Raw genomic sequence first — 26879 nt, 5'->3', positions numbered from 1 at the left:
TTAAGTTTTTTTTTAAATCTCAATCATTTCATCTTCATGTGTGATATTATAGATTCAATAATATAAAATCTGAAACCTTATTTCAACATCATTGAATTGTGGGCGGCAGTTTCTACAATGCTTGTATGATGTACAAGCAAAACGGAGAGAACAAAATGTTTTTGAAGGTTGTGCGCATCAGGCTTTACATTCCAAAACAGGCTCCTTATGTATATATTCATGAGTTTGCCTCTGTGTACGTAAACAAATCGAATGCCTTTAATGTGCAAACACGTTGTGCAACAGCATTCACAAAATATTTTGTGTGTGTCTGTGGGGAATGACAATTGCTCACCTCATTTTCTTCAGACAGATGTTGTTAATTGGCTGTGAAACATAACTGTCACTGTAAATGTGCATAGCTGTTGATTTAAAGTCACTTGTGCAACTATAATTATGACAGTTTATATAAAACACTTAATGCCTGAGAAATAGCTTATTATTATGTGCTGTAGGTAGGCCTACCTGCAGTTTACATCATCATATATCAGCAAATGTGAAAAGGGACAGAAGTTTCATGGAAATGTTGTGTATATTTCTGTCGTGAATATAGTTTTTTCTAGACCTGGTCATCTTTATAATCTTGAAAATAAAGGTGCTTAAAAGGTTCTTCACAGCGATACCATAGAAGAACCATTTTTGGTTCCACAAAGAACTAATCAGTCAAAGGTTCTTTAAAGAACCATCTCTTTCTTAACTTTTCATAATCTGAAGAACCTTTTTCTCCACAATTTTTTTTTTGTGAGACAGAAAGGTTCTTTGGATGTTAAAGGTTCTTTATGGAAGCATTTAGACAAAAAAGCTTCTTCTATGGGATAGTGAAGCACCTTTATTTTTAAAAATGTTTAAAGTTTCATTGGCTACATGTTGCCAAGTGCTTGTATTAAGTAAAACTTTCTCGTAAGCGAGATAACATTCATCTGTCCGATAAGGTAAACTGATTGATTAGATGGCAAATTTTACTAGCTAATAACTGTTTTCTATGAGACACAAAGTGGCCTTTGTCAAGTGGAATGGACCATTGAATCATCAATTGAGCAGCATTTCAATTTTAGTTTTTAATTTATTTCTGACTCATTTGTACAGTAGATACACAGTATACAGTATAAGATAATTAAATATTACAGAATAAAGTCATTTAGATGATTAGTAATTGACTCTTAAGTGGAAATCTTGTTAAAATTCCTTGTCAATCCTAACAACTGAAAAAGTCCGAGAAATAAATTAGAAATGTAAGACCGCACAAACTGGGCTGCGTTTCCCAAAAGCATCGTAAGCCTAAGTTGATCGTAAAAACGATCGTACGAGTGATCTTAATATTACGGTCTGTTTCCCAAAAGTATCGTGAAAATAAAGCACTTGAAAATCATCGTAGATCTACGAGTGCTCTGGAGTAATCGTAAAGCCCTAAGTGCATCGTAAGAAGACAGATTTATGAGGTCACCTGCAGGACAACCGGAGAATTGCGCTTAAACTTAAACATGCCTATATGTGACTTATCATGTTTTTATTTATTTAGTTTTTTGTATAAAACAAAAACTATCATTTTCCCCATTTTTTCCATTTAGTTTAGCGTGACTGTTCATCTCCTTGACTCTAAACTGGGTGTGTAAAAATATTGTAGTTTTGATTTTTAAATTGAGTTTAATAATACTTTGTATTATGGTAACAATTTAACTTTTAGCATTAAATAAATAGTTCACCCATAAATGAATTTTTCATCATTTACTCACCCTCATGTCATGTCAAACTTGTATGACTTTCTTTCTACTGCAGAACACAAAAAAAGATATTTTTAAGAAGAATGATAACCAAACAACATTGGCCCCCATTGACTTTCATTGTAAGAATACAAAACCACTGAGACATTTCTCAAAATATCATATATCATTATATGGCAAAACTATATACATTTTTTACTGTGAAAGTTTGAATCAAATGTACACTATGAGGTGTTGAGAGTATTAACTAACAGCCCAGTGGATGTGCAGTCTTCAGTCTTCATTTAAATGGATGAAAATATTTCAGTATAGTGTAGAAGCTCTCTAGGCTTCTGTTAGTCGTGCATTAAATCCCAGGTTGCTGACTTTAACTGGCGTTAGTACGCAGGAAATTTACCCAGTGTACCGCTGTGGGTTCGAGTGTGCTGCACAACCGTAGTGTCCTTCAGAGGCATGACACCCCGGCTCTATTTTAAAACACAAATCCTTGCAGAAGAATCAATTATAAAATATCCATTTGATGGAGCCAACCGCTCATCTCCGCTGTTGGAGACAGATATGCAGTCTTTCTCTGTAACGCAGATATCAAGAGATAAAGTCAGCAACCTGGCCTTCTGTTGTGTTGGTGAAAAGATTCTGATATTTTTAGAATTTTCATTTCTAAATCCTGTATACTGCGAAGAGGTCCTCTGCTTTTCTCTCACCACATTTCTTGAAAATGAAAAGTAAAATTAAGGGTTAACAGCGTGACAATGTGTCATCACTGGTGTAATATTAGCAGGTGTTATGAAGGTGGCAAATATCTGTGATCACTTGTTGCTCAATGGAGCACAACCAATGAATGTCTTGTGAAGGTTGTGGAAGAGAAGCCACAAGAGGTGTTGAGTTGCACACTTGTTTGTCTTGGCAGAGATCCGGGAGACGTTCAGGGTACTGGATCGGGATGGAAATGGGTTCATCTCCAAGCAGGAGCTTGGCATGGCCATGCGCTCACTGGGGCACATGCCTAGTGAAGTGGAGCTGGCAATCATCATGCAGAGATTGGACATGGATGGTGAGTTCCCTTTACAAACACACACACATGTTTACTTATCTATCTAAAAGACAGGACAATACATAGACTTCTGTTGGATTTGTACACAGCTAGATATAAATACTATAACCTAACACACACTCTATCGATATTAAGGAGGATCTAGAAATGCAATATAATCTACATAACTGTGTGTTCAGAGGTGTATAAAGATCCAACACAAAGAAGCGTTATGTTTTTATGACCTTAGAATGAGCTGTTTCTATCTACATACACCCCTTACATGGAATTCACCATGTGGCTCAGTGGTTAGAGTATGGCACTAGCAATGCCAAGGTCATAGGTTTGATCCCAGGGGATTGCACATAGTCAGAAACAAATGTATAACACAATGCAATGTAAGTCGCTTTGGATAAAAGCGTCTGCCAAATGCATAAATGTAAATGCTTCTACAGTAGCCCTAAACAGACAAATTGCTCTACAGAACGCGTAATGAGCCATCCATCCCCCTTCCTGCACACATTTATGTGCTTTATGTTTATCTCATACAGGGATGCACTTATATGTAAGTTTATTTGCAGTGATTTGCAAGTGTGATTTTGACTTTGAATTGTTTTGCAGGTGATGGACAAGTGGACTTTGATGAGTTCATGACGATACTTGGACCAAAGCTCCTGTCCTCTGAAACGCGGGAAGGTTTCCTTGGAAACACGATAGACAGCATATTCTGGCAGGTAAGAACCCGTGGAGGACAATTTATGCCTCTTTAAATCTTCACAGGCGCTTCTGCAGGACTAAACATCAAAGAACTGAATCGTGAGAAGTCTAAATACAGTACATACAATTGGGATATGACATTTTCTACAGTATGTAACAGGAATGACAAATGTGTTGTAGTAACTGAATGATAGTTTACATGGTGATGTTGATGTGTTCAGTCACTCAGAATTGTAAAAATGTTATTCAGCCGATATGATTTGGATGAAAGCAGTGATGGACGTGGCCGTGATCGAGAGTCTTGTGTGTCTGCATTGTGATTGACTGCCGTGTGGTTACATCAGAGAAGATGAAATGAAGTCCCTGCCAGCCCCAGTTGGCAGAGACAAGTAGTTGTGACCTTGGCTGGCACTCTTGGAGGGCTTCAGCATGATATTGCAGAGCATTCAGACAACTGAAGGTTTACGAAGGATGATTTTGGTTTTGGATGATAAACCGTCAAGTTTAGAGAGCTATAAATGATGTAAAAAGAAGACTTGACTGGCAGCTATTGTGCCATAGAATGATGCTCAATTAACAATTTTGTAAATAATAAAAAAAGTGTAATTATCTTACATAATTCATTTCTACAGACATCCAGATTTCATTTTACCTGGTCATTGACTTGACTGCCATCTAAAGTATTTGTACATGCTCAACTCAGTCATTTATTTTGCCGTTAATTGATGTTGTCATTTAAACACATGAAGCGTTTGATCTTGCAGTGTTATCTATATAAGCTAATTGTCTCCCAAGAGTGGCTCATTCCCTCTGTGAGGGGAAAGTATCATTGAGACGAACTCATCTGTCATGTTCGTGTGAAGCGAGATGAATCATTATTCTCATCATGAAGGACGTTTTTCCTGTTTTATATATAATATCAGAAAAAGCAGGCTGGGTTTCTTTCTGTGTGCCCGTACCATATGCGCAGTGTGTCGCAGAGGACAGAACAAGCTGTGTTCATTCTGTTTCTATCCGCAGATTGTATTTCATGAATGCAAATAATGTGATTATTTGCGAATTCATCCCGTATATTCAAGAGATAAGGGATAAATATATTTCCTCATGCTTGGTTCTCTGTAAAGAGGTCACTCTGTGTCGTATCAAACTTTGGTTTTGAATTCACAGGTCATCGCTCACCAAATAGTTATTTAAGTTAAGCCCAAATTGGCATTTCCTTTTACTCTTCGTAGTTTTTTCCCCCGAATTTTTAAGGTAGTTATGCAGCATACAGTCTGGATAATTTTGTTGGCTTTTACCAAGTCCAACAAAATACAAGTGTCATGTTTAATTTGTCACATACACACTATGTCGACACAGTTTGCAAAAAATATATAATTATGTATGTTAAAATAGAAAGAAAAGTATTTAAACTGTTTAAAAAGTTAAGGAAATAAAAATAAAAGATGAAAAGAATAATAATAATAATATATACCATAAAATATAAAACACAGTTGATCAAATTAAAATGTAAATATTTGTATTCATTTGACTTTTAATATATAATATGAATAATATAATATAATTATATAAATAATAATTTTATTAATTTTTTTACTTTTATTAATTAATTAATTAATTTATTTTATTTTATATCATTATATCATATAATTCAAAATAAAAGAACAGCTTTGCCATCCTCAATATGTATGATTATGATTTTATAAAAAATAAATTTTATACCATATAACATAATATTCTATTTTAGTTTTTCCTGTCAGCATTGTTTTAAACCCAATTGTCTAATCCGCCGGTTGATAATGTCCTCTCTGCAGTTGATATCTGAATATACAGTAGTCTGAACGCTGATCTGTTCCTCATGACATGACAGCTGGAAGTATCCTGCGGCATTCTGCCGCCGTCAGGGCTTTAATTATATTTTATGAATCACTCCCCAGTCTTCTGCTCTTATTTAAAGTATTTATTTTCCACGGCGCTGCTGCATCAGGCTGATTTCATAAGTGTTCCATCACAACTCGAGCGCTCAGAGTAGCTCTCCAGGCAAAGCTGGGTCATACTTTACTTACTGGTGTCTCTACTATGGCAGCTCAGGCAAATAAGTATCCTACAGCAACCTCTGTGCCTAGTCTTTTATTGCATTGCATTGATGCTTATGTTCATGGTCTTCGATGATCTACCTTATTATTATGAATTTAGATGAACTGTGCTTTTTATGCACTCTCACTGCATGACAATAATGCAAAGCCATATAATGTACTGTATATGCACGCGTACGTGACACTGATTGTCTTCTAACTAGCAAGGTGTCTCTGTGATTATTTTCTTGTGCTACATATTGTGAATGGTTTTAACATCTTACAACATATTAATCTGTTTCCAGCTCAAACTAGAACTAGAAATTAGTTTTTGTCTTGCCACTTATTTCTACCTTCATACGAGGCCTTTTTATAGCTTCTTTCTAGAGCTTCCACTTATAAGAAAATTCTCAAGATTTAGTTAGATAAGAGTTTTGCCAGCATTGCACTAATAGCTTTTTTGTTTACTTTCTGTTTGGTTCTGTCTCATAAGTAAATAAATAAGCCCTTTTTCCACGGTGGCATTATTCCAAACTTAGAATATTTTAATGGCCATTTTCAGACTGCTGCGAAAAGTATGAAAAGGTCAAATCAGAACAGAAATTAGTTTTAAAGGTGAATACTGTGGCTATAAATAAATTTTCTGCAATGTACTATAAAAAACATTTGAAGAGTAAAATAGCGTTGTGATGCAAAGCAATCTTATTCTTGTTCTTTTGTTTTTTATACTTTTACTGTATACTTTTTAGAATGCCATTTTGAATATTAATATTTCTCATATTTTTAGTTATTATAGTTTTGATTTTAGTTTGATAGTTTTATTAATATTTAAAATGAGCTTTTATGTATAGATTTTTCGTTTTTATGTAAATTTTAGTTCAAGTTTTAGCAATTTTGGTATATGCTTTTTTATAATTTATTTGTTTATATTTTATGTTGCTGTATCATTTTTAGATTAATTTTAGATTAATTAATTTTGATTTTAGTTTTATTTTAGTTTTTGTTTATTATTATAATTTTAGTGCTTTAAACTTATTTCAGTTTATTTTTGAGGCAACATTTCAATTTTTCCTTTAGTTAAGTATTTGCAATCATTTTTAGGAAGCACTTCCAGTTTTATTTTTTATTATACTATCATCATATTTAAAAAATCTTACATAGTTAAATCTTAAAAATATTTGTTAAACATTTTGATTAGGTTATAAATGATCTGTTGGTTGTATTTTGTTCAAACATTTGTGTAGTGTTTAAAAACTGAAACAGTGGTTCTTTTAGACCAGCGGTGGACTAGCTTTGTTTACGTCATATGAAATGGTCTATTCACATTCAGTGTCACATTTAAACATTTTTGCAATGCTTTCTTGCATTTGTTTTGCCAGTGACATGCAAAGCCATTCGATCAGCTAACGTATCTTTGGTATAGCAAAACCCTTTCTAATACAGTTTAAAAACTCAGGGTACGTAGCTTCAAGATCATACATTAGATCATTTTTGTAAATGTAACTACTTGATAGAGTCACATTGGTATACAGCTCAAAAAAGAGGAACCGTCCCTCTGTTCTCTGCTCTTCTCTTCACAACACAGCGATGAAGACGGCACAGTCTGTGTTGTGTGGCTCAGCGTGAGGCTTCAGAAGAGCTGCAGATCTAGAGACATGAGAGACTGAACCCAGAGCCTTTATTCCTCAAAGATCTGAGGATAAAACAATCTGAGGATAAAACAGATAGGGCTCATCCATAAACGAACACAAGCTCCGGGTCTCCTCGGTATATCAGAAATGCGCCCATCAAACCCAGATTAGCGAATTAATGCCCGTGTCTGCGTTTTAATTACCGCTGTGTGTCAGGTTTGTTAATCTGCCCCAAAGCGAGAGACCACACCGTGTCTGGCTAATGAGATGATGATTCTGTGAAAGAGATGACGAAGGATAATGACGGATCATCGTGAGCGCTCAATGAGAAATGATGAGAAAATTAGAAGAGCGAGAAAATCTGTTCCCCAAGGTCACTTCAAAGCATACGTAAAGCTCTGTGTGTCACAACTAATGTCCCGTCTGAAAGACACGGGCGTTGAATTAATGATGGCAGAGAACCAGCTGCAGTCTTAAAGTGTGACCGTTAAGATACCGAGTTTCAAACTGTAAAGTCACTTCCCATCCAATTGTGCTCCTGCTAAGACGTATGTATTATTATCTATTTACTCCGAGCTGCCAAGAAGATTGCTCGATATATAGTGCAAACTGGTCAAAATCCTGTAGGGATTTATCTGATATTTTTATAACTGAAGGTCTTTGGGCCACTTCTGAGAAACTAAATGTTTTTTTGGAATGCTAAACTCAAGCATGAACTTAGATTTATGGATGCTTTATTACAGTAATACTCAGAAAATGTAACTAATCTTATTGTTTATGCATGAGGAGCTTTCTGGACCGTAATCTATTATAACAAATGATGTATAACTGTGTAACCATGGGCAGTCTGATCAAGTGCATGACATTGTGTGTAAAGATTTCACATAAGAAAAATGGCTTATGATAGAACCATTTTCTAAGCTTTTTTTCTCAGGAGCACCTATATGGTAGGTTCAGATTTGATGATCTCTATTAAATATTAACGAAAGTTTATCTCATGCAATAGGAGTGCATTAGATTTTCCAAAATGGCAGCAGCTTTTAAAAAGCAGGGTAGTCTGGATCAGTTTGCTGCTGGTCTTTGTAAGATTTTTTTTGTAAGCTTAGCTTTCAAAGTCACGTTGTGAATCGTTGATGTGCCTGATGAAACTAATGCAAAACCTGAGATTCACCTTAGTGAGAGTTTCACTTATTCAGATATTGTTCGGTCAATATTAATATCCATTTTAACATTAGAAGACCCATTTAAATTTTCAAACATACATTGCACTTTAGTGCTTTTGAAACCAGACGGTGGAATGGGAAAAAAAAAAGTTTAAATCTGTCATTTTATTAAAGTGTGGGTGAAGAAGATTGAAGAAACTATTTTCAATCAGCACGCTAAAAAGAAATGTTAAAGAACAGGACCGTCTCCCTGCAGTCTTAACTACAGTTACTGTACATTAAGTCTATACGTAAGGGAAAACTAGATGCACTGTTTACCCCTGTGAATACTTGCCAGAGTTGGCATATATTTTCTGCCATTTTTATTGCACATACAGTACTGGAACTTAAAGTCTTTGGTATGAAATATCTTGTAAAAAAGATTCATTGAACACATAGTGAGCTATTTTAACTGTTTTAAAAACCCTTCTCCCGATTTTTGTACACTTTAGAAATGCACTGATATACAGGACAGGAAAATGCAATACATTTGTGCACTGTATATAGAAAATGTTATAGAAACATCACCAGTTTGATGTTCAATATTATTAATCATTATATGAATTAATAACATTCAAAAAGTTAAGAAATATTAATGTAGACAAATCTTGAGAATCGGCAGATATCATTCTGAATAATCGAGCATTGGTGGAGAAATTTAGTATCGGGGCATCTCTAATATGCAGTACTTTATACAATTATGTAAATATTGTTATATCTTGTGTAAATATCCCATGATCATAATAGTAAAGTCACTTTATTGTCCACAAGTGGAAAATTGTCTTTGGCTTCACCACATAAATACATTTAACATCATCATCACATAAATGTCAACAAGTAACACAATCCCCCTACTAAAATTCTGACAGCAGTTGGCACAAATGACATTTGATACACTGGTCCTGGTCCACATTTTTTTGGTAAAAGCTGAAATGTAATATTCAGAGGATGAGAACAATCTTCAATGATAACCTGTGCTTTTTGTTTGACTCTTGTCTGATAGATTTCATTCAGTTGCCTTTGTGGTTGTCAAACAATTGCGCTGCGATTTTAACTACTCGGCACAGTATATTATGTTTGTCCTTGTGTGTCAAAATTTGCTGTTTTTCAGTAAATGGGAAAACACTGTACTTTTCAAATAATTAAATACTGTGTTGCCAAAGTTGACAAGCACTTTTAATACTTTTTATTGGTTAGATATTAGCAAAACCCAGTGACAAACATAAAGGGTGACTACTAATAATAATTATTTATGAAATATGGAGACACGAGGTTTCAGAAGGACAGCAGCGCTATGATATCATGCATCATCACTGTAGAGATATACTGTATATAAATACTTTAGCATTATTCAATTCATAAACATACAAAAGCTTATATTTGGTTTACTCCTGAAAATGTTCGTGTGGCTTTACCCCATCTTTCGGTAAGCATTATTCTGGCAACACTAAAAATGACATACAGGATGTTATTTTTATTTTTGGCCAAACTGTTTCGTGTACGTTTGTATGGAGAATGGTGGTGTAGGTGGAATGAATTATGAAAATATGTGAAATAAAGTATGAGAGGAGACGCAGCAGGCGGCAGGTGATTACAGTTCTTGCCACCATTTTTAACTCCACACTTATGACACACTTACAGTACCTTTCTAACATCCACAGTGTCGACTTAATGACGAATGGGGCGCCCACTTCACTGTAATGTGACGAAGTTAGAATCACAAATGGAATCACAAACAGAAATGTTAGTTAATGACACCAAAGGAATCCTGCAATGTTTTACATGCTTGCTTTGAATCCTGTCTACAGTACATGTTCCTAGATCAAATGGTACAAGATCTGCGTCTGATAAAATGTGTACCTTGAATACACAGTGAGTTGCTTGGGTTAAAGCATCCGCCATATTTAAACAAAACATTGTTTTGGTTCAGTACTCCTTGATGGTTGTTGACTAAAAGCATTGTTCCCGTCTTGACCGAGGCTGAGATGATGATTGACTCTAAAGGCTGTCTGGATGCAGGATGCGTCTTGTTGACGCATCTCAGATTAAAGTGACATTGAAGTATTGAAGAGGTGCTTTTCTGTTGCTCAGCTAGTAAATCATTGTGCTAACAATCCCCTGCGAACGCATGTGTTTATAAGCATAGCTTGTATGTGCAGTAAGTTGCTTTGGATAATACTTTCACTTTAATGCATATACTGTATATGCTTTTAAAACATGTCATGTTGTGATCTGGGAAGACCTGGTACATTTTTCGCTTTCAGAAACCCTTTCAGAATCAGTTTGTAGGATCTCATATGCATGACTTACGCATACACAAATCCTAATGAATAAAATAATCATTTGAAAGATTTACCAGAATTAGTCATTATAGTTATTTAATAGTTTTTCAGCTGTTTTAAGAGTCGATTATTGCAGCATTAAAGGGTAAGAGAAAATCTGTAATGCCGTATCTACTGTAGGCTTGTCTTTCTGAAGGTCAATAATCATGTCAAGAATTTACAGGAGGAATTGTGTTTGAAAGAGTTTTATTAACCATTAGCAATGTTTGTGCAACAGCCTCTTGCACAAACATTCATTTGAACGTACAGTTCATGCATCATTACATTTAGGCTTGATTACGGCAAGCAAAGAGTATAGAATACCAAGAGGCGAAACTCTTGGTATGTGTTTCAGTAGCGCGGCCGCCATTTTGGGGTGAAAATGCCAGCTGGACAATAGCACAGACATACAGAATAGCGCTATAGAAATATTCTGAAATTAAGACATCAGTCAATTTTATGACACCTACAGTAAATGTTGTATTGTCTTATATATGTTTTATGTTATCAGTTCTGGAATCCAACCATTTAGCCTACTTTATTGAGCTATTTTCATTTTATGCAACTTTACACATTTACTATTACTATTATAAGTTAATACTCAACTAGGTCTGGAATTAATATTGTACGTTTTAGTCCCCTGGAACACACTACAAACATGATTATCTTATGTAACCATGCAAAATAATAATAATAAAATAAAAACCATGAAAAAAATAAATAATTTAATGGATTTAATAGTATTAATGTTAAATCCAAAAACACACATACAAAAAGGAATTTTATAATGGTTTTAATGGAAAGGGCTAATGGTTCATAATGGTAACCATTAGAATTTCTGTGATGGTTTCTATTGTTTTTTTTTTAGCAAGGATGCATTGCTGAAAAAACAATAGAAACCCAATTCTAATGGTTTCCATTAAAATACAATTATGAAACATTGGCTTTTTCCATTAAAATTTGGGAATTTTACTGATTAATATCCAAATTTGTCCTATGATGTGACAGCAAAAATATAGGAAAAAAACAACCAAGAAAAATATTTCTTATAGTGTAACAAATATTAATAATATAAAATATAATACTAACAGTTTGTTTTCTAAATTTTGATATGTCACACAATTTATTCATCAACTATCCATTTATTGTTCAACAATGCCAATTTTTCTGAAGAATGTCCTTAATTTGTTGGTATTAATAAAGTGTTTATAATGCTAATACTTGATAACTCACATGTTTTCTAGAGAGCAAAAGTTTTTTCATCGCGTATTTTCATCATTTAGGATAATTTCAGCTTTATTATTTTTTGTTTTTAAACAAATCAGCTGATATTGCCATCACGGCAGCAAAAAGCTATTGGACTGCCGAGTCACTTTCACTCCAAAATGGCGGAAACGCAGGGATGCTACTGGGCACGAGTGTTGCAATGGAACGTTCTATTGAGTTTCGCCTCTTGGTATTCTATACTCTTTTCTGCAAGTGTTTGGCTGGATAACCAGACACTCACAACGCATTCAGAATGCAGCCGCAAGAACGCTGACTATTGCAAGAATCGCAAAACCACTGCATTTAAAACCTTTATTGGCTAAAACGTCATTGGCTATATAAACACGCATATGACAACAAGTCACGAAACATTCGAGAACCAATGAGTTTCAATGTTTTCGACATGCCAACATTTTCCACACTGATCTTTATGTTAGCATGAATTCATGATATGCATATAGCATTCCTAAATAATCAATAATCATTTTTTAAAAGCTACTATATAAAAAGTTTAGATGCATTACTTGGAGTCTATGATTTTATCTCTGTAGTCCCACCTAAACGGCACCGGCCCTGTTACGGAAGAGTTGGCAGCATGTGAACGTGTTAATTTGCTTAAAGTAATTGTTTCATGCTTGTACACTCTTGTAAAGTGATGTGAGTAAGGTCACAGGCCATAAGCTCTAGATGAGCTCAGCTCTTTTGTACTTTGCGTTTCCAAACCGTACTGGCTGGTGGTAGAGGAAAATGCTCAGCTATCAAGTAACCCAAAGTAAATCCAAAGTTAACTTCGGGCCAGGCACGTTCATCCAATGAAGTTCATACAGTAGAGACAAGGCATAAGTTGTAGCATTCACCTAAACCAAAGTCATGATTTTATTATACCCCATTTGCATTTTATTGTTATTATATAGGCTACATGTATGTATGTGTATATATATATATACATACATTCATTTACTCAGTTTTGTGATGGGATCATGGAAATATTTTGCATCGAATGGCCTGCGTGGTTTCAACGCCATGTTGTCATTAGAGTGTGCAGTTGGCTTTTGTCAATACAAAGTGATCTGTTTTTAGAGAGTGACTTAAATGGAGTCCTTTATGTCTCATTGTGCCCGCGGGCTCTGACCCTTTATTCCATACTTGGCTGTCAAGCGATGACTTCGATAAGTCAAGTACTGCTTTCAGAAATTCTGTGTTTAGCGTTTGAGTCTACTATCAAGTAAAAAATGTACGACATCTACCATAGCCTAAGTACTGCATTATACACTACAATATACTGAGAGATAAAATTATTTGCTTTTGGCAAACTAAACAAACCCTTAAAAGGTCTTCTGTGACAGATTATCGCCACGAACAAAGGCAACCATTTCAAAGGCATTGCGCAGATGGAGTATCTCTACCTTCAGGATGCTCAACGTCACGTTATTGTTGTGACAGTAAAGCAAAAACATTAGAACTACAGTACATCATAGATCTGACTGATGTAGTGCTTCTTCCTCTAATTTAACTTTAAAATCAATACCCTTTTTATTATATTCTTTATTTTTATTCCACAGGAGAGGAAAGACAGACAGGAAATGAGTGGAAATGAGAATGTATAGCTTTCTCCAGGTATCACAGAAACAACCAGCCGGAAGGGTATCATTGAAAAAAGAGGCCGTGATGATGTCACTCAAAAACACAAGTTGTTTGAGAGGTGCAGAAGTACATTTGTTCTCCCTGTAATGACAGTCAAGTTCCAGGAATAGGAAGAAGGAGGCGGGAACCGGCGAACATTAAACCAAACTTTTAATAAAATAAACAAACAACAAAACGAAAGTAAAGGGCCGACAGCTCCCTAGCGGTCGACTGCAGGCCACACAAACATAATAAAACATAACATAAAATCCAGGCCTGGTTCTCTCTCGTCCTTCACTGATGTCGCTCCTCCGTGAGAGATGCGAGACCGGTGCAACGCGCAGCTGACGCTCGTTGTCACTCGCATCACCAGCCTCGCACCGTTCCCTCACGGCCCTCGTCCCGCTCTGCTTGACACAATGTATTAGAAGAGTCAATAGAGCCGGTGTTGGTTTTATGTGGTAATAAGTAAAGATGCAGTCTCTGCAGGTGTGCTTTATAAGAGAAGGTCATATGTCTGAAACATGGCTGTGGACTTCAGTGACTCATGCACCATAATGTGTCACTTCTGCCTGGCTGTCACATGGGGTTATTGTGCTTCTGATTTGCCTTTCTGTAAGGCAGAAATTCTTTATAATAATCTGTGTGTCGAACACTCTCTGCATACAAATGTCAAATGGCTGTGACAAGCTTCTGGAGTCGTGGGACTCTGCATGAGATGATGTTACCCACTGGGAGTAATAATGTACTTGACAAATGATATCAGCCACTAAACACGTCTGTGGGGTTGATTATCAAAAAAGTCAAATTAACATCTGACCTACAAATCTAAAAAAATGTAATAGTTCAATAATGTAACGGTTTAGTTTGGCCTGACGCCTGATTGAAGATTGCATGACTGCCTGTGTCTTATTATTTGTCTTCATCTGGAGGCCTGAAGAGGAAAGAGATTACCTTTCTTCTTATCTTTTGTTCTTTTCTTTACTTTAAGTGATCAGTGACTTGAGTTTTAAAGGGATAGTTCACCCAACTGTGACAATGATGTCATCATTCACTCACCCTCAGATTGTTCCAAGCCTGCATACATTTCTTTGTTCTGCTAATCACAAAGGAAGATATTTGGGAGAATGTCAGTAACCAACAGATCTCATCCCCATTGAGTCCCATAGTATTTATTTTCCCTACTATGGCAGTAATGGTGGATGAGATCTGTTTGGTTACTGACATTCTTCCAAATATCTTTCTCTGTGATCAGCAGAACAAATACATTTATGCAGGTTTGGAACAAAGTAAAATGATCACAGAATTTTCACTGTTGGGTGAACTATCCCTGTAATATAATCAAATGAACTTCATGTTTCAAGTTGAGGAGAAATTGCTCTTTGATTTTCGATTCTTGGCAGAAAATGCTGCTCTTCTGGATACCCGAACAGATGTTCTGATGATGGTAGTTTAGTTTCGTGTCTCATGGTCGGATGCTGACTGTCCAATTGCCAAAAATTGTCCTAATAGGCTTTTTATGTTTCATTACAGTATTTTATATATCCTTACAATCATTTTCTTTTTCTCTATTGTTATTTTGTTTTTGTAGTGCTTTTTTAAAATAAATATATGTGTTCTGTATTACATTTTTATTTTCCTTGCTTTCTGAAATGGAGGCAAGTCTTGAGGAGCTGAGTGCTTTCTCTCTGCAATCAACAAACCTCTCTTGCTTCTGCCTGTTTCCACAATCCCTGTGCGGCGGCTGTCACTCACACACACAGAGAAAATTACAGCACACACGCACACACACACACACACACACATAATAAGACTAACACGAACACAGACGAACACACAGCCTCCCACAGCAGGATTGACGACGTAGCGGAAATTACCACAAATTTAATTGGGTATTATTAGATATGATTATCTCTTTTTAAGTTGGAGAACGTTCACATTCGAGCGGCTCATGAAGCCATGATGATCAGCTGGAATAGTGTGCCCAGTTTTAGAGAGATTTTAGATTTCTATTCATTAAATTACAGGAACAGTTCACCCAAAAATGAATTCTGTCATCATTTACTCACCCTCAAGTTGTTCCAAATCAGTATAAATTTCTTTGTTCTGATGAACACAGAGAGAGATATTTGGAAGAATGCTTATAACCAAACAGCTCTTGGACGTCATTGACTACCATAGTAGGAAAAATTGCTTTATACATTTCTTTGTTCTGTTGAACACAAAAGAAGATATTTTGAAGAGTGTAGAAAAGCAAACAGTTCTGGGGCACTTTTGACTACCATTGTCATTTTTACTACTATGGTAGTCAAAGGAACAGATCACACAAAAATTAAATTTCTATCATCTACTCAACCTCATGTCCTTCAAAATCTAAGTATGTATTTCTTTCAATTCGTATGTCACATTTGTACCGTTTGGGTAGAATAGGTGCGTGTGCGCATTTGCGCGCAACGTTTGTATACTTTAGCCACCTCCGAATATAGTGTCTCGAGTCACTGGCACTGTTATTATGGGGGTCGCGGGCTGAAAAGTTTGGGAAGCCCTGGTTTATTGCGTGACGATAACATCAAAAAACAAAAGAGGCTTGAAACGACATACGGTACTGTAAGGGTATATGATGAAAGGAAGAATGATAGAAGAACTTTAATATTTGCGCACACTGTTCCTGTCATATTCTTAAACTTTAAAAAGTCGATAATATAAAGGGATAGTTCACCCAAAAATGAAAATTATTTTTCTGCATGTCATTCCAAACCTGTATGACTTTCTTTCTTCTGCAAAACACAACAGATGATATTTTGAAGAATGTTGGTAACTAAACATTGACCCCCATGGACTTCCACTGTATGGACACAAAACCAAAGAGACATTTCTCAAAATATCTTCTTTTCTGAGTCAGGTTTTGAATGACATGAGGATGAATAAATTATGAAAAAATATTTTTTATTTATTTATTTTGGGTGAATTTAAGTCATGAAGTTCCAGAAAATCCAGCATACAGGTTGTGCCGTTTGTTTAGCAGGTGCATAGTTTATTTTTTATAAGACCGTGCTGATGTCAAGTGCAGTGTCAACATGAGTTCTGGACAGCCAGCGAGTGTGTATAAAATTTACATGTGTTGTCGCAATGTATTCAGTCTTTATTATCACGGAGGGAGTGCAGCACTGTGTGCATATTAAAGCAGTGTGTCAAATGAACGTTGATGTGTCCGTGGTTCCCACTTTCATTTCCGATATGTAAATGGGGCAATGTTTGCGCTCTGACAAATGCTGGAGAGGCTTGCTGAGACTTGGTCTCAATTGTAATTCATCACCTAAACATTCAGTCGTAAAGCAAAGCAAAATGACTATTTTTTCAGCTTACGGTAGGCTTGTCTTTAAACTTTAAACAGTAAGACCTCTTTTTGTCTGTGGACATCAGTCATCTCTTTCATAGTTCAGGAGATAGAAATGAATTCTCAGTTATGTTTTATTTAAGTATCATCTCAAATGTTTCTCAAACAATTATAAAGGTAAGGTAGAAAGCGTGGTTTAGAGTATTTTGTTTGAAGTCTTTGTGTTCTGATTTTGGGTTGACACATTTGATAACAATTATGCATAACTTTACTTTAGAGGAGACAAACAAGAGATCGCTATTGTTTTTAGTAGAAAAGTCGGAGAAGTGTCCTAGAGACTATCCTTAAGAAACAAAATAAATGGGAATATAGTTGAAAATATAATGCAATATATTGAATAATACACTTCCATAGGGCCAAGTGCTTTCCTGTATTTTCAAAAATGGCATTTTTTATCTATTATTAAATGTATTGTAACATATTAACAATGTATTATTCTGTATATACAGCCGTGGAAATAGAGAAGATAATTTCAAAATTATTTTTTAGTTTTTCTGAATTTACTAGGTATGTGTTTAGGTAAAATGATTTTTGTAGTTTCACGTTCTGTAACAATATTACTAACAATATTTCTCTCAAATCTCAAATTTCAAATAAAATTATGGTTTCTATTTTCAGTTATTTTCACAAAATGAAAACTGGAGAAACATGTCAAAATAACAAAAGATGCTCGGTATTTTTTGAAACCCCAAATACTGCAAATAAAATAAGTTCATATTAACTTATGAGTATTATGGTTTTTTTTTGTGATAACCTCGATTTTGATCACAGTTTTCATGTTGTCATGCTGTCAGTCTTTCACATTGCTGTTGGTGACTTTGTCACTGCTGAGGTTTGATTTTGTTGAAATTCAACAGACACTGGACTGAAATGACCACAATACATCTAGAAATGCTGATTAAATTAAAATTTGGAATGTCTCATAATTTTTTCCGTGGCTGTATATATATTTTTTAATATATTTAAATGATTTAATATACTGACAGTTTTATATAGAAAAATGTATTTTCTTTGTGTAAGGGTTGAGCCTCTCCATTTAGTCTCATTGCTATCTAGGAAAAACAATTGAAATTTCTTATTTCTTTTCTTTGGCTTGCAATTTTGAGAGCCATGTTTCAGATCACAACTTATCTGAAAGAGTCTGAATCATTGCACAGCTTTCAAAGAAATAGCGCCACAGAGCCTTGATCTGGCTTTTAAGTGTCTTGTATTGCAGTTGCCACATAAAGCCTTTTTTCTCCATCATGTGTTTACTGACTGCTTACATAATGCAAGCGAATGAGATGATGATGAATCAATTACTACACTCAGTATGCTTCGGGCGCTAAAGAAACCTTCTGCATTCAGAATCGCTTTTCATTTCAGACAGTAACACCACACAAAGGTCAGAATAATTTGGATTCCTTATAAGCACGGACTCAAGGGGCGAGATGAATCGTGCCGGACATGTGCTGGATATCTGCGGATTGAAGTAGATGGGAAAAGAGTACAAAAGGAGAGTCAGAATAAATCTCACACTCATGTGGATTAATACATCTGGAGATCTTTTAATGTGACATTTTTGTCGTGTTTTCCATCATTTATGTAAACCATCTGTCCAGTCGATTTCCACTCTGCATTGATCATCAAAACGCTGTCTGTGCAGACATAGTGAAAGCTTACGGCTGAAGGTGGGATTATGGGATAGGTCTTGACTAATTTATTGCTGAACAGTGTACACGCTGTATGAGGTCATATCTTTCTTCTGTCATCTTTTGGGAAATAAGCATGGCTAATATTCTAATGAACGCTTTTTATATCAGTTGAATGTGGTTGTAGGAAGTCTAAAATATCACAAGGAATCTGCCCACTAGAGAAACTGCATACATTAGAGATGAATACTGTTTTATAACAATAAGGACAGTGTGACCATCTGATCGGATCAGCCAAAACCTCATAACAGCTCATAACTCTTGTGCATTTATGGAGAGTGTGTGCTTTGAAAGCTCCTTGAATAAGATAAAGTGGTCCCTTTCTATAAATATATCTGGATACATTTACATTTACTTTATGTAGGTACAATGACTCCTGGGTAATTATCTTTCAGAGTCATTAACTCTCATTTAAAATACTGTCGTTTAAGGAATACTGCAAAAAGAGCTGCCGCAGTATGCTTTACAACAGAAATTTTTAATTTCTGTACTGACTAAAAGTTTTAGTGTCATTGTTATGTTAGTTTAAAAGAATTTAACTTGTGACTTATACTGCACAATACTGAACAAATACATGTAGGTCTGGTTTTGTACTGTAAACAAACATCATTAGAGCAAGATAATGTAGTTGTAAGACAAAACCTGCATAAGATATTATTTTGTCTTCAGAAAATATTATGCATTTATGCAAGTCAAATTACCGACAAGTTATAGTTTTTATTTCCTAATTTCCAATCTATCCATCACAGAAACCAAACATAAATGAATAAATAATGACTGGTAGTACCCCTTGTCACAATAGGGTCTAACCTTATCAGACACATTGTAGTGCTATCAGCTTCCTTAAACTATACATAAATATATACAGTATGTTATATATTATATACATTACAGTATATGTGTGTGTGTATATATATATTAGTTTGTTTATTCTCTGTCCATTGAACCCGTGATCTTGGCATTGCCAGCACCACACTCCAGCTGCAGTACAAGAAAAATCCCCCCCAAAATCATCACAGATAATAAATAAGTTTGCAGATACCATCTGGGGCTCTGCAGTGATATGATATCTAACAGAGCTTGGAATGACAAAGCATAGTTTTACTCTTTTACTCTTGTGCTATCAAAGAGGGCAGCTGTCATGCGCGCGTGATGTACAAGGGCAGAGATGTTGACTGTCTCAGCGGGACGGATGTTAACCAGGTTACAGCCTGGACTTGTGTTCTTTCTCTTCATTATATGTGCAGAAATGCTCTTGGGCTTTTCAATGTGATCGGAATAATATTTCACTGACGTTCCCTGAAGTGAGATGTGTGGAAATGAAATGGTTGAGCGGTCAGACAAGGTCATCATGAGTCCCTTACAAATGAAGACGGACTCTGGCTGTAAAGTATGGCAGAATTTAGTACTTAGATTTATTTATCTGTCTATCTATCTATAATGTATTAAAAGTTAGTGCTATATGAGTCAATAATATTGCAAGGCCATTAAATGTTTGCCTGACCTACAATCCTTACTGTTACTGTTACAGGAGAAGCGAATAGTCATCAGAAGTCTGCAGTAGTGCGTAAGTCTGCTATTTACCCTGTTACCTTGTTTTAACTGTTGAACTGGACTGTTGCCTGTTGTTAGTTAAGATCATTTGAGCTTGTTTATTTAATTACTCGTTGACTGAGTGCTAAGGTGTTAGCATTTTTCTTCCATTGGGTACCGTGTTACTGAAGTCACATTAAGTTGCCGTTAGCCGCTCGTTACGGCTAGACATTAGAGTTTTGCACTTAAAAGCACAGAGCTAGTTGATCGCTGTTTGATCTGTGGCCCATTCAAGTTGTTCAGGCTTTGTTTTGCTAAATGAGAAGGTGTGTTCAGCTGTATTCTGTTCACGCTAATCTCAACACATACATAAGCGGTGCCCCTACCGCGCAAGCGGTAGCATCAGCCCTTGTGTTCAGCCCTCCTCGTGTAAAGACCAACGAGTGTAAAGACCGACGAGTGTAAAGACCGACGAGAGTAAAGACCTGCGACTCTACCTGCGCGACTCCACCGAGCAAAGACACCGGCAAGGCACATCAGTATATTTAACATACCTTTGTTTTTTATTTAATTGTATACTAACGCAAGACGCAAGGCACGACGTGTTCACTCTCACGCCCATCCCGTTCACACCTCCACTTCTACACCTCTGTCTCTCTCTGTGGGTCTCTGGAACTGCCAGTCAGCTGTGAACAAGACTGACTTCATCCATGCTTTTGCCAGCCAGTCTGACATTCACATTCTAGGTCTTACTGAGACATGGATTTGTCCTGAAGACTCAGCCACACCCGCTGCTCTCTCCACAAACTACTCCTTCTCTCACTCTCCTCGCCAAACTGGAAGAGGAGGAGGCGCAGGTTTGCTTATCAACAATAATTGGAAATATTCCACACTATCTTCCCTATGCAACAACTACTCATTTGAATACCACGCTGTTAATATCACTTCTCCCACTCAGCTCAGTGTTGTTGTAGTTTACTGCCCCCCAGGTCCTCTTCACAACTTCATTGAAGAGTTAGATGTGCTGCTCTCATCATTCCCGGAGGATGGCGGCCCTCTTGTAGTCTTTGGAGACTTCAACATCCACCTGGAGAAACCCTATGCTTCTGACTTTCACACCCTCACCGCCTCGTTCGACCTCACGTGCCTCGCCCGACCTCACGCGCCTCGCCACAGCCGGTACTCACAGATCAGGAAACCAGCTTGATCTCATCTACACCCGTAACTTCACCACAGATAACATTAAAATCTCACCTCTTCACATTTCTGACCACTTCTTCATCACTTTCAACATGATCCTTCCTACATGCACTACACCAACACCACCACCCGTTTATTTTAGACGGAACCTAGCACCCTCTCTGCTAAAGTGACATCCTCTCTTCCCTCGAACTTTGCATCTCTAGATGCTGACACTGCCACTGACACCTTATGCTCAACACTTACATCCTGTCTAGATAAACTTTGTCCTCTGTCCTCCAGACCAGCTCGTGCCACCACCTCCTGCCCTTGGCTGTCTGACATCCTCCGTGAACAACGAAGTACACTCAGGGCTGCTGAAAAGAAATGGCGCAAGACCAAGAATCCTGCTGACCTAAGGGACTACCAGTCACTACTCTCCTCTTTCTCTGCTAGTGTTACCACAGCTAAAACGTCTTTCTATACCACCATGGTGAGCAATGCACCTAACACTTGGCAGCTTTTCAAGACATTTAACTCTCTTCTTTGCCCCCTCCCCCGCCCACTTCATCTTGACTGCGGAGGACTTTGCTGTATTTTTCACTGAGAAAACATTATCCATCAGCAAACAATTCTCAGCACCTCAGACCTCGGTACACACTACCCTCAGTTCAAACATTGAACTCTCCTCTTTCGCCCCACTGACTGACACTGAAGTCACCAGACTTCTCTCCAGCCACCCCACCACCTGTCCCCTTGACCCAATGCCCTCCCATCTCCTTCAGGCCATATCCAGCACACCCACACCTGCACTCACACACATCATCAACACCTCCCTGCTCACCGGCACTTTTACATCCACATTCAAACTGGCCCAGGTCACACCCTACTTAAGAAACCCACATTGGACCAATCTACTACCGACAGTTACAGACAGGTCTCTCTCCTCCCATTTATTGCAAAAACACTTGAAAGGGCAGTTTTCAACCAGGTGTCTTCCTACCTATCCCAGAACAAACTACTGGATGACAAGCAGTCTGGCTTCAAAACAAACCACTCCACAGAGACTGCACTGCTATCGGTCGCAGAAGCACTGCGGCAAGCCAAGGCGCAATCTAAATCCTTGGTCCTGATTCTGCTTGACCTATCTGCAGCGTTTGACACTGTCAATCACCAGATAGTGCTAGCAACCATGTCATCTCTAGGAATCTCAGGCACTCCTCTCCACTGGTTCAAATCCTACCTCTCCGGCAGATCCTTCAGGGTGTCATGGAGGGGCTCGCTGTCCACTGCTCACCACATGATCACTGGGGTCCCTCAGGGATCGGTGCTTTGACCGCTGCTTTTTTCCATCTACACGTCATCCTTGGGACCTATCATACGGGCACACGGCTTCTCGTATCACTGTTATGCTAACGACACCCAGATCTACATCTCGTTTCACCCAGACGATACCAATGTAGCAACTCGCATTACAGCCTGCCTAGAAGACATCTCAGCTTGGATGAAAGAGCATCACCTACAGCTGAACCCTGCCAAGACAGAACTACTCGTGTTTCCGGCACACCCCACGGTGCAACACGATCTCACCATCCAACTTGGCAATACCACAATCACTCCTTCCAAAACAGACAGGAACCTCGGAGTCATATTTGATGAATAGCTGTCCTTCAATGATCACATTGCAACGACAACACGGTCATGCCGATATGCCTTATTCAACATTAGAAAGGTTAGACCCTATCTTACTGAGCATGCGGCACAACTCCTTGTCCAGGCCCTGGTAATCACAAGGTTGGACTACTGCAATGCTCTCGTTGCTGGTCTTCCTGCAAAGGCTATCAAACCACCCCAGCTGGTTCAGAACGCAGCAGCACGCCTCGTCTTCCAACAGCCCAAAAGGGCTCATGTGACACCCCTTTTCATCTCTTTCCACTGGCTACCGGTTGAAGCTCGTATCAGATTCAAGTCACTAATGCTTGCCTATAGGACTATCACTGGATCTGCACCGGCATACTTTCACACCCTCCTACACTCATACACCCCATCAAGAACCCTGCATTCAGCAAACCAGCGGCGTCTTGTATTGCCTTCTCATAAGGGCAGTAAATCGCTTGGGGGGACATTCTCCTTCACAACTCCTTCCTGGTGGAACATTCTTCCGAACTCTGTCCGGTCAACCGCATCTCTCACAACATTCAAAAAACTACTTAAAACCCATCTCTTCTGTGAATACTTGACAGACAAATGAAAAAAAAAACTAACCCTCTCTCTTTCTCTCAACAGGTAGTGGTCTAGCTTTTGTTGAAACTAATAACTTTGTATTAGCACCTATTGTTTTATTGCTCCTGTATGACTTATTGCTCCCTGAACTCTTTGTAAATCGATTTGGATAAAAGCGTCTGCTAAATGACTAAATGTAAATGTAAATGTACTGTACAAAACAAAGAGCCCAGGTAAGACTATTGGTCAGTGGATACCATAATTGCCATTACACACACACACACACACACACACACACACACACACACGCGCATCTGGATTATTATCTCCGTGGGTACAGTCCATAGGCGTAATGATTTTTATACTGTACAAACTGTATATTTGATCCCTTACCCCCCTAAACCTAAAGATCGTAGAAAACATTTAGCATTTTTAGATTTAAAAAAAATATTGTTCTGTATGATTTATAAGCTTTTCTGCCCATGGGGACCTCAATTTTGGTCCCCACGGTGACACGAGTCCCCATGAGATGGTGTGCATTCAGGTTTAGGTCCCCACCGGGATATAAAAACAAGTCCACACACACACCAGACAAAGATTACTCTCTGTCTCCCGCACAGCCACCCTTAAAGGTCATTCCGGCCACCATTACACATATATATAAATAGTCTGAGAGTTACCGGAAAGAAAAAAGTGTTAGAAAGGAAAGTAAATGGGTTTTGTTATCTTGCAGGAGGGCTCTTAATGAGCTGATCTGCTACCTACTCTTATGCCCAAAAACAGATGGATCTAATGCCCTCGGGTGACTGCGTCTCTTTGGCTGCGGTTGTCCGAGGGTCACATCAATGTACTGTAGTTAGTGCCCACTCTTTCCCTCCCGAAAGTCCGGCTTCCCAGCTTTACTTTTTGGACGCTGACAGGCTGTTTTGCATGTCTGTCACTGGGTGTCTTAGCCTGAGCTTCTGCTGAAATAGGTTTGCTGTTATTTTGCACTCATAGCATTGTTTGTGTTGTAAGCATGAATGATAGCTCATACTTTGCAGCTTCTCGTGGAAAAATGTGTGCTTTCTTTTTAAGCGATCAGACTTAATTATTAGGAATAACTTTTTTACAGCTCAGAAGATTTCATGGCGTTCGGAATAACCTACCAACCTCAAACCACCCAGAAGACCATAACACAGGATCAGAAATAAAAAAGACACGAAGTATAGTATATAGTACCGTTTAAATGTTTTGAGTGATATCATTTTTATACATTTTTTACATAACAAAACTGTAAACTCATAACTCAAAATTATGGAATAATAAATATGGGATTTATGCTAAAAAGCAGTACTAATGGAGTTCTCAACAGTTTTGGGCTCTTTTTGGTTGATATTTGTTTAGGTTTTGTAATGAAAGAGACGAATATGTTTTATTTTTATCTATGAAGTGTACACTTCTGTTGGGTTTACTCTTGAATAGTTTTTACTGTGGTTTACAAAGCACCAGGTTCTCATGCACATTAACATGCTAAAGTAGATTGAAAGGATAATTTAGTGTAGATGTGAGCATACCGAGGCTGTAATTATTAATGGCTTGTCAGATTTATTAGCTTGCCAGCTATTGTAATATCTCACCGTCTCCCCTCATGAGCCGCAATGGCAGCTGGTCCTGTCAAATGTCTTTCTTCACAACACCAGAAGTGCAGTTTCCTGTCTCAGCCGGTTACTGGTTTCCATTCTGTATTTAATCACACCCAACTTTATCTTTTGAGGTACCTTGCAGTACCATAGTAACTGATAATAATAGTCATTCAGTATTATTGAAAGTTTTATCATCTGGAGGTGCATAAAAATAAAGGCAACGAAAAAAGAATATGATAATGTATATGTGTGTAGTGTCTATATGGATTGTCTATATGAATGTGTTTATATAGCTTTGTGGACTGTGTTAGGCTAACTGAGACCAGTTCTATAGTTCTATATGCACTGCTGCCCTTTTGTTGCATGGATTGCTTCCATTGTTATGCCTCATTTGTATGTCGCTTTGGATAAAAGCGTCGGCTAACTGACTAAATGTAAATGTAATGTAAATGAAAAACATCTGAAGAGTGGTCTTCAGATTTATATCTGAGAGTGGTCTCTTAAAAATTAAAAGACCACTCTCAAATGTTTTTCCGTTCTTCTGAATTTACTATTTATATGTTTATAGATACATGTTTAAGTAAACTTTTTGGTTTTATTCTGTAAACTTGACAACATTTCTCCCAAATGAAAATAATGTTTTTATTTGCATTTATTTGCAAACTTTGACAAACTGGTCAAAATACTGTAACAAAAAAGATGCAATGTTTGCAGATCTTGAACACTGCAAAGAAAAACTAGTGCATTTCCATGTTTAAACAACACAATACTAATGTTTTTACATTAATTTATTTTAGTATATGTTCAGAAATGAATATTTGATGGAATAAGCCAACACAACCACACGGCAAAAACGTAGCAATTTTTGGGGGGCTAATTTTGGCTAATTTATATGAATTTGTACGATCTCATTCGTACATTTTTGTATGATTTGCTTTCGCGCCAGTGATGTTAGGGGCGGGGCTTCAGTATTGTTTTTTTCTAGTAATAGTACGTTTTTGTAACGTATGTATTCGAATAAGATCAGGTTGAATAAGCCTGATTTGGTTTACAACTCTTTGCATTCTGTCTTTCATATTGCTGTTGGGTGACTATGGCATTTCTGTGAAAATTCAACAGACACTGGACTGGATTTGCCACAATACATGAAGAAATTCAGATTTAAACTGGAGTGGTCTCAACTTTTCCATGGCTGTACATGGTCCCATTGACTATCCTGAGCCGTTATGTTACTTACAGTATAAAGAGCCCTGCAAAAACATGGGTCACAGACCAAATCTTCTATGACAAACAGAAATATTTGCTATTTGTATATTGCTTACAAAGCATTTTATTTAGTCAAAATACACACTATATTTGTGAACGGTTATCTATGGCAAAAAGTTTTGCTTTTTGGCATCTACCAGCGAGGTCTACTGGACCATGCTAACCAGCCAAATTCTGCCTGCCTGATATCACCAGAGTATTTTCAGAGAAAGCTGAATGATTTAGTAGTGTATTAAAATAATGTAGCCAACTGTATCACGCTTCTCCCCAGTGTTCCTAATGACGGCTCGCAAATAAAGCATTAAGCTGCTGCGGCAAAGTTTCATCTACGTCTTTC

At 37.3% G+C, this 26879-nt stretch overlaps 1 protein-coding gene across 2 annotated transcripts in view; it reads left to right on the top strand.

Annotated features, from left to right (window-relative positions):
* Positions 1-26879, top strand: part of caln1 (calneuron 1) — a 49550-nt gene that overhangs the window by 13387 nt on the left and 9284 nt on the right. For both annotated transcript variants that reach the window (XM_057350602.1, XM_057350601.1), the window contains exons 3-4: positions 2671-2814; positions 3415-3527. In XM_057350602.1, the coding sequence (XP_057206585.1) occupies positions 2671-2814; positions 3415-3527 (257 nt within the window). The remainder of the gene's footprint in view (positions 1-2670; positions 2815-3414; positions 3528-26879) is intronic.

The sequence above is a fragment of the Triplophysa rosa genome, linkage group LG14 (assembly GCF_024868665.1).
Source record: "Triplophysa rosa linkage group LG14, Trosa_1v2, whole genome shotgun sequence".
In the NCBI taxonomy this organism is placed as follows: domain Eukaryota; kingdom Metazoa; phylum Chordata; class Actinopteri; order Cypriniformes; family Nemacheilidae; genus Triplophysa; species Triplophysa rosa.
Note: the sequence above shows the minus strand (reverse complement) of the source record. Positions and strands in the feature narration are given on the sequence as shown.